The 10,000-nt window shown below is 38.5% G+C and overlaps 1 protein-coding gene across 6 annotated transcripts in view; it reads left to right on the plus strand.

The window, feature by feature from the left end:
• POLA1 (DNA polymerase alpha 1, catalytic subunit) overlaps positions 1 to 10,000 on the plus strand; it is a 190,242-nt gene that overhangs the window by 116,532 nt on the left and 63,710 nt on the right. For all 6 annotated transcript variants that reach the window (XR_007200252.1, XM_048288336.1, XM_048288346.1 and 3 more), the window contains one exon: positions 8,842 to 8,958. Coding sequence is in view for 5 of the 6 variants with exons in the window: in XM_048288336.1 (XP_048144293.1) it covers positions 8,842 to 8,958 (117 nt within the window). In the remaining variant the exon portion in view is untranslated. The remainder of the gene's footprint in view (positions 1 to 8,841; positions 8,959 to 10,000) is intronic.

Consider the following 10,000-nt stretch of genomic DNA (forward strand, 5'->3'; position numbering starts at 1 on the left):
AGTTATTTCTAAGATGTTTTTGACTTAAAAGTTTCAGTTAGGCCTGACAGAGACCTTGCACACACTCTTTGCTGTGAAATTCTTTTACATTTTGAAATTCTCAGATGGAGTTCAGACATACCTGTTCTCTAGCAAGGGACCTCTTGAACATAACATTAGGGCTTTTGATTTAGTATGATTTGATCTCCTTGTAGTAACATATTAAAGAAGTGGAGAGAGCCTCTCCATTAATTTTTTGTTGAAGTGAAAAGAAGGCTGGAATGCCTGATACATCAATAACAATGTCTCTCCATATACTACTTTGAGATCTCAATATGTCAGAGTTCTCTAACTGAAGAGGCTTTGCAAGTCTCCTGGATTTTCTTCACAGATAAATTGAGATCCTTCTCATGGTGTCACAGATACATGTTTTTATTAGAGCCTGGTAACTGATCTGCTCGGAGAATATCAAGCTTTGCAGGATCATGAAAAAGTTGCTAACCCAGAATTCCACATTAGGGATTGCTTTTAACTCCATTACTCAATTTTTTAGGGTTGGTTTGTATGTTTCTTGTAAATAGTGTGCCTGTTTATTACTTATCAGGGAGATATTCCTTGATACGAAAAAGCCAAAACAGATAAGATGCTCCTTATAAAGGCTTAATTTCTGATGGTGGTCATTTTGGGTGTGGGGAGGGGGTGTGGAAAGAAGGGAAGCCTGGTGGCTCATTTTCCAGATATATTATACTCTTCTGTGTCAGCACATTCTTTTTGTTTCCCTCAAAATTTTTTTTCTGACAAAATTATCTTCTAACTTTGTCTTTATGAAGAATTTACTTACTCTTTCCTTTCCTGTGCCCAAAGAGGGGAGTGACCAAGAGGTAGGTTTTTAAACATCGTGAGGTGTCTCTTTCATTTGTTCATCCAGTCTTTTATAAACTCAGATAATCTCATCTCCAGGTTGTTTGCATTAGTAGCTGCAAGTTCCAGAGGAATGGCTGTGTCTGCTCAGGCTGTCAGGAGACACTCAGACTTGACAAAGTCAGATGTCTTAAGTATCACCTGTGAGAAGCCCTCCTGATCAGTATGTTCTACAGAGAGTCTGCTTTGGTAGTCTCACAGATAAGTTACTCCATCCATAAGATCGTTCAAGCAACTCTCTGATATGTCTTGTACTTGATCTGGAAGGACATTCAGGATGAAGCAGCTGTGGAAAGTGTTCAGAGCAGGCAGGCACCAGGACACTGCAGAGAGTTACTGTTCCTGCAGAAGAGAAGGGCGTGTTTCTGATGATGCCAATCCTAACCTCAGCAAGTCCTCCACCTTGAAAAACCCTTTCAAAAGTTAAATGAGTCTGTGACTTTCTTGTGTCTAGCAGCAGTAGAATTGGTTTCTTTATAACAGTGGGTCCTCTAAGGTTTTTATCAGGTTCATTTCCCCATGAAAATGTGGGGTGTTGCTTGAGAAACCTAAGTTATGCTGAACTTCACAGAAGTGGTGCATTCACTGTCCCTGGAAGTGTTCAGAAGGTATGTGGATGTGGCAGCTGGGCTGCTGGGGTAATGGCTGGACTCTGATCTTAGAGGTCTTCTCCAACCTTAATGATTCTACAGTTCATATCACTAAGTGTGTAAAGTTTTCTGGTGGAGTCTTATTTCACTATTTATGATAGCATTCCTGACCTGAGGGGATTTCTTCTTGGCATTGTAGCAGTGGCAGGTAGGTGTCACTCAAGTCTGCCTTGTCTACTGAAATGCCAGTGCATGACTCTAGTTCTCACACTGTAATTGAGATTTTCATTGCTGCCAGTATCTCACCAAGGTGGTGCAGATGCATTGGTTTGTGCCAATGTTATTTATAGAGTATTTCTTCATTCTGAACAGGCAAGAAAGCAGATTAGAAGTTGAAACTACTTTAAAGTAATTTGGTTTCTGGTACGCAGCAGAAAAACTTTCCTGACTTCACAGCAATAGCTCATCTTTAAGTCAATATTCATATCACCTTTCATGTTGGAAGTGTAAAATCGTGATGTAATTCTCAAAAGATGTAGTTACTACTGATAGTCAAAACATTTGCCAAAGAATATGCAAACAGAGGATTTGGTTTTATTTCCTGACATGTTGCCTACTACTAGTAAGGTTATTCTGTTCCCCCAGACACAGCTATTAACAGAAGACACAGACAGGTGGGACAGGGAGAACATACCGCACGTATGGAACAAATTATCGTGATTGGAACTGGTAACTTTCAGATCACTGAGTCAAGTCCTCTGTTGCTATGATGAACTGCCTGATTTTACTTCATGAAATCATCTACCTGTTAACATTGCTTGGGGGGATCAATAGATTTGGTAGTGTACAGTAATGCAGTATTGGTGGAACCTCATCTTTCCAGAGGATTTAAAGCCACTTCAGTCAGATTTGCCCTCTTAGGCAATACTATCCATAATAATGGATGTTGGCAGGAAAACAGGTTTTGATGCTTCTGGTCTTGGAATGAGTGGAAATAATATGCTTTTGTAAGAGTAGTATGAAAAGAAAGGCCAGTGTGAAGTGAAAATGGCCTGATTAACGACTCACAATGGTACCTGGATCAGAAAATCTTCCTTGCGTTGTCTCTCACATTCAGCCTTCCAAAAGCTGGTTTGCTGATCACTGACAAGAGCAGCAGGCTTAAGCTGGCTGACTAGGACAGCATGTTCATGCTGTGCTTCTCTTCTGGTGGGTTTGATGGTGTAAGGTGGTAACTTCAGCTCTGCAGTGCTGGAGCCATGGGTTTTGGGTGTAATGGGCTCAGATATGCCAGCCATCTGAGATTGGGCATCATCCACCACGATGCCATTTTCAAAATCCACATTAAGATTGTCTTCAATGGGGAGAAGGATTGCAGAGAAGCAAGCACAGATTACAAGTAAATTCAACTCCAAAGTAACTGACTTCTGAATAATTTTCAGTGCTTGCAGCTTTCTGCTTTTTACTTGCACATTTTTTCATTCCATGTGAACTTTTTAAAGCATTGTAGTGCCTCAGCATCCAGACTGAAGGCAGGAACAGATGCAGAACTGAAGTGTTGTAGAGAAGCACATTCAGTCCTCTACTGTAGCAGGCAACCAAGCCACACTGTCAAATGTAATTTGTAAAAATTATTAAGATAAAGCTCAGTAAATGCATGTTGTTGACTCCTGCAACTTCTGTTTGAAAAGCTGTTGTAAAACCACTTGCCCCTCTGTATTTTGGGGTAATATTTCTAATGCTTGTTGATCATTAGAATGGGAGAGGCTAATTCTCGAGAACAGACTTACAAAGAAACAAAATTACTTCTGACTTGCAAATTTCTCCCTATTAGCCACAGTTCGTGGACATAATACTCTTCAGGGATTTTCTTTTATATTGTGCATGTATTCCAGGGGTTTTTTCGCATACTTTTTTATATTTTAAAATGAACTAAGCGTTTGTGGGCAGGATGTTTGGAAATGCTAGTTGCTTTTTTTTTCCCCTCTATGAACTTGTATTTCATTTCCCACAGTGTTGCAGATACCAAGTAGAACAAAGCTGAAGGTTCCCTATTATGATTTTGTTTGATTCACTGCAAATTAATTTACAGACTCAGTGATAGCTGCTGGGAAATGAAGGATTGGTTTTGTTTGGTCAGTGAAGATGACAGGCATGGATCAAATAAGGGTTAACAATAATGCACTTGAACAGATTCAATCAGAACATAATGCATGTATTGAATTTGATTGCAACATGCATGTCCATGGAAAAGTTTTTTGTTTAAAACAAATCAAGGCTATGGCTTAATTATCAAAGAAAACAAGAGACATAAAGAGCTACGTGTTTCTGATACTGCTTTTTTCAAAAATAGCTCCCTTCACACAGTTATCTACATGTTTAATTTCCATGCATAATAGCAACAGTTATTGTTGTCATTTGTTAAGAGAGATTAAGAGATAGTAAGTACAAACAAACGCAAATAAGGCCTGAATAGAGAGGTGACAAAGAAGAAAAGACCTCTTTAATGTTTATTATAAGTGGTAGGAAGTAATTTGTGTAGACGTTAATTGTTTTCTATATTAATTGAAGTGACGTCTAGTTTGTTCATGTCTATGCAACACATTTGGGCATTTTATTGTGGGCAATAACTTAAATCTTAATTTTTTGAATATTGTTTATAGAGAAATGTACTGCTCAGTAAAACCTGTATATTTTGATCATTATTTCTTAGTAGCTGAAAACAAGTATAATAGTAAGCTGTTGCATTTAAGTGGTTTTTTTTTATCCGAAGCTATGGTTTTTAGTTTATTTAGGGGGGTTTCAGTCTTTTTTCACCTGTTTTCTGTGACCAATGGAGCCTCCCAATGCTTTCTTCAACAGTGACTGCGTTAGACTGAAACAATTACATAAAGAAACTTGCTTCAAATGTAATTATTCAGTGGTAGTTTGAGAGGACCACCTATGCATTCCCTTATAAGACAGTAGAAGCTGTACCTTGTGAGTGGTGTAGTCCTTTGTTTCATAATTGTTAGCTATGAAGGCCAATAGGTGGCAGAAAACACAGTTACTTTTATCATACATTATTTTCATGGTTGTCTATTTTTGAGTATTCTGTTCAGCTGAAGCTGGGATGCTGCTCCCATTCCAGGCTTTGTTTTTTCAGTTGCACTTGCATTCCCTAACTAAATATCTTGCTATCTGGCAGTTTCCATGATTTGTTTTTCTAATATAACAAATTGTTTCAAAGTTCAAATGTAGTCATTTAATATGTTTTGAGCCATGAATGTTCTCTTCGTGCACAGAGAATCTTTTCATAGTTATAGCTGAAACAATTATGCTCTTCAACAGGAGGGTTTGTGTTGAGCTTTTGATGGGATACCCTTCCTTCTCAGACCAGGGTAACAGAGCAGAGGAGGCTGCTGTTCTGCTCAGTTCTTTATTTCATAGTCTCATAGCTTTCTTGAAGGCAGAGTTCGAAGGGAGTTACATGATAAAGCCAGCAACAACAGCAAACAGCAGGCAGAAAACAGCTTCTTCTTCTAATTCTAATTTCATCTATAATTTTTTCTTACAGAAGTGTGGATTATATTTGTTAGTTGACCAATAAGATTAACACATGATTTTAGTTTTTCTTTTCTTAACCTATCCTGGTGTAATTCTAACAGTCGTAAGTCTTACACCAGTGTTACATAGGTATTACACAGATTCGTGTATACAGTTTCTATCAGCTCTTATTGTTTATGTGAACACTCTATCTAAAAAATGTGAACAGTAATTCTATTTATATTCTGTCTAAAGTAAAGAAATTCTGTGAAAAGGTAACACTGCTGCAGTAAGAACTGTGTTCTAAGGTTTCTGCTGCAGCTTTTTAATGTTTAAGGCACTTAGCATATATTTCTACTAAAAGCTAAAAATCTATATTTCTATTTCACTTTGGTGTGACTTCATGTATCTCAGCTTATCCAAAGGTTTTAATTCAACCCCTGTGCTTTGGCTTTCCTCTGGGCCTGAGTCCAGAGAAGCTTTCGCTCCAGCAGGTTTGGAATGGGTGAGGACACCCTCCACACCTCCCCCTGCCTGGCTGTGTATTTTCAGGTGCTCTTTATGTCAGACTGCTGCTACATGTTGCATAGGAAGGTAGAGATGCTACAGAATAAGCACATGTGACATGAAGAAATTTCCACACAGAGAATAGCGCTTGTCTCTAAAAATTAACTTCATGGAGGATCTGTGACAGGTCATTATCCTTACAAAAATGTTTTTGTGTTTTCCCTCACAGTGGCTCTAATGATATTCTTGGTACTCATATAGGTGAGTGGCTGAAGATCTCAGTCTATCTTTGAGTAGTGTTTTTTTTGGTAGGAGGTTATTCCATGTCTGGTAAAACTGAGTTATTTAAACAATGTGAGGCAACAGATAAACACCTTCCTCTTTTAGAAATAAATCTTAGGTTCATTTGCAAAACCAAGCCAAGGCCTATCTTTTACGCTTCAGGCTCATTTGTGCCTTCTGACTTCAGAAGACACAGACTGGATGTTTGTGTTAGGTCAGGCCCTAAGTTAGGATTTCTTATAGTGAACCATGTGCTGATGAAGTAGCTCAGTCTTGGTGAGCAGTGTCTTCTCTTTCTAATGTCAGTTCTGTAGTATGTGTCATGAATAAATTGTATATGACAAAGAAAGTGGTAGTAGGACTGCTAGGGCAACAGATGTGCAAGAGACCAAATTAAATCCACAGAAGGTTTTTGAATTCTTGACATTTTCTCACTGTGCAGTATTAAATGTCGCAATTTACACTGCTGATCTAAATAACAGTAAAGTTCACACTTAGTGACAAGATACACTGATCATACTGTTTCCAGAACCCCTTACTTTATTAAGAGGATCTAGAGTGGGGATGGTTTCCTCATTCCAAAATCTGTTAGGTGAATTGCTTTTTGGAGATGCTTTTTTCCTTCTTCCATTTACTATAAATGGATTGTAGGGTGATAAGCTTAAACTGGGTATCAGGCTTTTAGGTGTCAGAGTTGGGTGAAATGAATCTAACTCCATGTGTAAATGCACTCTCCATTCCTGCACTACAGGCTTAAGCACACATTTTAGGAAGTGCTATATGCATTGCTGTTACCATGATGTTCTCCACACAGTTCTTCTGGTCTGCCCAGAAGACATAAACATGGACATAAAAGCTCTGCTCTGCAAGGGCAGCAGGAAGTGTTTTGATGGATTTGGCACCAAGTGGGATAATACTGAGTATATTATATGGCTGGAGAAATGGTGAAAGAGGAGAGGTCTCTGGAATAAAAGAAGTTATTTGGAAAGGATTTGAGGTTTCATCTTAAAAAGGTAAACAAAAACTGAAGCAGTCCTGGAGCACTTCTAAAATTAATAGAGAATATATTTTAAAATTGAAATCTAAGTGGAAATTAGGTAGAAGTCATTGTCAGAGCATAACATTGGGACAGCTTGTCAAAGAGCTAGTAAGAATGGAAACAAGCAACTTTTTGAATTGTCCTCTGATTCATTGACATTTCTGTCAAGGTATCAGGGATCCAGGTATGGTTAGATTTAAATTCTTTGCAGGAACAACAAAAAATATGGAAACGGGCAAAAATAATCAGTCACTATTCCCAGCAGAGACATCACCAGCCAGTAGTCTGAAATGTAGAGTTTGACAGGGCTGAGCTGCTCAGGGTGGTAAAAGCAGGAACTACTTGAGAAGAGTTGCAGGAAGACTAAGTTTACTTCTCAGTTAACAATGAAAGATTAAATCCTCTGCCAAGTAAGGTGAAGTGAGGAGATGCTAAAAACACAATTTTGTGTACAAAATTTGTGTATGTACTGACATACTAGGGTAGAATAAAATTACAATTCTTGGATAATAAGTATCTTTCTGGAAATGACTGCTCAGTGCCCAAATGCTCAGTAGTGCTCTAGGCAGACAGAGGAGAGAAAGGGACAAGAGAACAAGATGGAAAATACTATTTTGTTTCTGTCTAAATTTACGTTCATCGGTATCCTGAATACGGTGTGCAGTACTGGTTTCATCTCTCTCCCCATTTGTCCCATTTTCCCACCACCCCCTCATTTCCAAAAAGACCTGGGAGAAATTCAGAGAAGGGCAACAAAGATTTGGAGTGGTTTCCAGGCAAGGAACAACTACGTAAATTAGAACTGTGGTTTGGAAAAGACTTTGATTGAAGGTGATGTGATGGAGGTCTATAAAATCATGAGTGGCACGGAGAAGGTGAATGCAGAATGATTTTTTCCTGGTCTCTCCTGATGCAAGAAATAGAAAGCATTAAAAGAGAAGCTGCGTGTGTGTGCGTGTGTGTTCAAGAAAAATAAGGTACTTTTCCATATAGTTTATAGTTGTTCTGCAGGATGTTGCAGATGCTAAAAGTTTACATGAGTTTGAAAAGCACTTGAAGTTCATTGGGGTCATTAGTGCATCATTAATGCATTAATTCAGTCACCACTGAATACAGAGGCAGTGATTCAGGTGGTCCTTGAGCCATTTCCGAAAGCTGTGAATATCTTTGGAAGAGTTTTACCATCTCCTTTCTCTTACGCCATTCCTTAAGTATATTCTGTTAGGGGGTCTTAGGGATGAGGTGTGGCATTGTTTTGAGCCTATGGTTGAACCTGGCACAAAAAGTTCGTCCTTACCAGTCCTGGAATCATTCCTTCTTGCATATTCTTAGGAGAAGCCTTTTACATTGTCTCCCTGAGCTGACATAGAGCAAACTGGCTCAGATTTTATTTCATTTTAACTCAGCAAAATGTTAGGTTTTCCTGAATGAATCAGTTTATGTTGAAGTCTTGGAAGCTTTCTAAAAAAAAAAAACCACCCAAAACAAAAAAAGGTCCAATAACTTAAAAAAGAAGAAGGAAGGAAAGCTTCTGGCTGCCATCAGAAAACGTGAAACTGTTTCTCCCCTCTAAAGCACAGGCAAAGAAATGGCATTTTACTTAAATATTGAATTTATTACAAGACTATGGAGTGTCTTGCTGGTTGGTCTACATAGCTGGATAAAATAATCCTATTGTATGTTAATGTTGTTGTAACTGGAGAAAGGCAGAGGTCTTGTATATTTCAAAGAAGGGATGACTGCAGTGTGCAGAATGTGGGATTTTGAAGCAAGAAGACTTCAGCTTTGTTCTCTGTCATTAATTGTGTTTAAACAAGGTCCTTAAAGAAGGACCTTCATCTCTTTATACGTATTACAGTATCAGATTCACAGAGGATGTTAAAGTTGGGATATTTTTCTTCCTTGACTGTGATTCATTTTTTTAGGTGGAATAAAAACAAGCTGTAACTTGAATTTAGGGTAAAAAATTATTTTCTTCTATGTTCTGCCTTTCTGCAGGGTTGGTTAATATGTGAGGAGCCAACTTGCCAGAATCGAACCCGTCGGCTTCCGCTGAGTTTTTCCCGGAGTGGCCCCGTGTGCCAGGCCTGCAGGAAGGCTGTTCTGAGACCAGAGGTGAGTGTTTTGGGACAAAGCTTTGACAGCAGTGGATCAGGAATCTCATGAAGCTCACCTGGCTCTCAACTCTGCCTTTCAAAGATAGCAGGATTAAGCAGGAATTTTTAATCAGTTTATTAGTTTAAAGGGGACTGTTCATGCTTTTCCTACTCCACATTTTAGCTGCATCCTCATTGCTGTGAAGAGAGCATGCCATGCAGCTGCTGTGTTTGGAAGTTTTCCAGCTGACGAGCATTTGGTCAGCAAACTAGAATTTGCTGGAATGTCTCTGCCAGAGTACAGGTAAATTAAAATAGACAAACAAACCCAACCTTCCAAACCAAAACCAACCACCTGCTTTTCTGCTGACTGGGTCTTACCTGGCTGAATTTGGTTCTGAGGAGCTGGAGGTGAACTTCCATGCCATCTTCTGGGAGTACTCCAAGATGGTATTTTCAGGGGATCAGAAGTTCTGGGTTCTGTACATTGGAATTTAGCTCTATGCCTGAAAAATGTAGAAGCTTTTAAACCTAATATTGAGCTAGATGGTCTGGTCTTCCAGAATTCAGGACTGCCTGATGGTTCTCCTCGTTCTTGAGATTAAAGGGAGCTGATTCTGTTTCATGTTGTAAAATTCTGGTAAAGCACTTCAATTGGTAAGAAAAGAGGAAAAAAAATGAGTTTAAGATTTAGAAATCTTGACAATTTACATAAAACAACCAGAGAGAGAGAGAAAGGTTCCATAAGGAAAATGGGAAATCTATTATTTCAAGTTGTAGTAAGTCTTTAAATTATTCTTACTTACATAAAACTTAAAAAATCAAGAGTTTGAGGTGTGGCTGTTAAGTGAATGCTCTGAACAGCATTGTTCAATTTACCACACGAGATTTGTTTTGGTCCTTCTTATTCAGTAATGGAGAGTAAAAAGTCCAAAGGATAAGTATCAGTAAAATTCCAGGGGCTGAAACAGCATTGTCAGAGAAAGACTGATCAAAACCCTTTTTTTTGCATTACTAGTAAATTAATGCTGCAGAATACAAGAAGACCAAATACTGCATTA

The sequence above is a fragment of the Corvus hawaiiensis genome, chromosome 2 (assembly GCF_020740725.1).
Source record: "Corvus hawaiiensis isolate bCorHaw1 chromosome 2, bCorHaw1.pri.cur, whole genome shotgun sequence".
NCBI classification, from domain to species: Eukaryota; Metazoa; Chordata; class Aves; order Passeriformes; family Corvidae; genus Corvus; species Corvus hawaiiensis.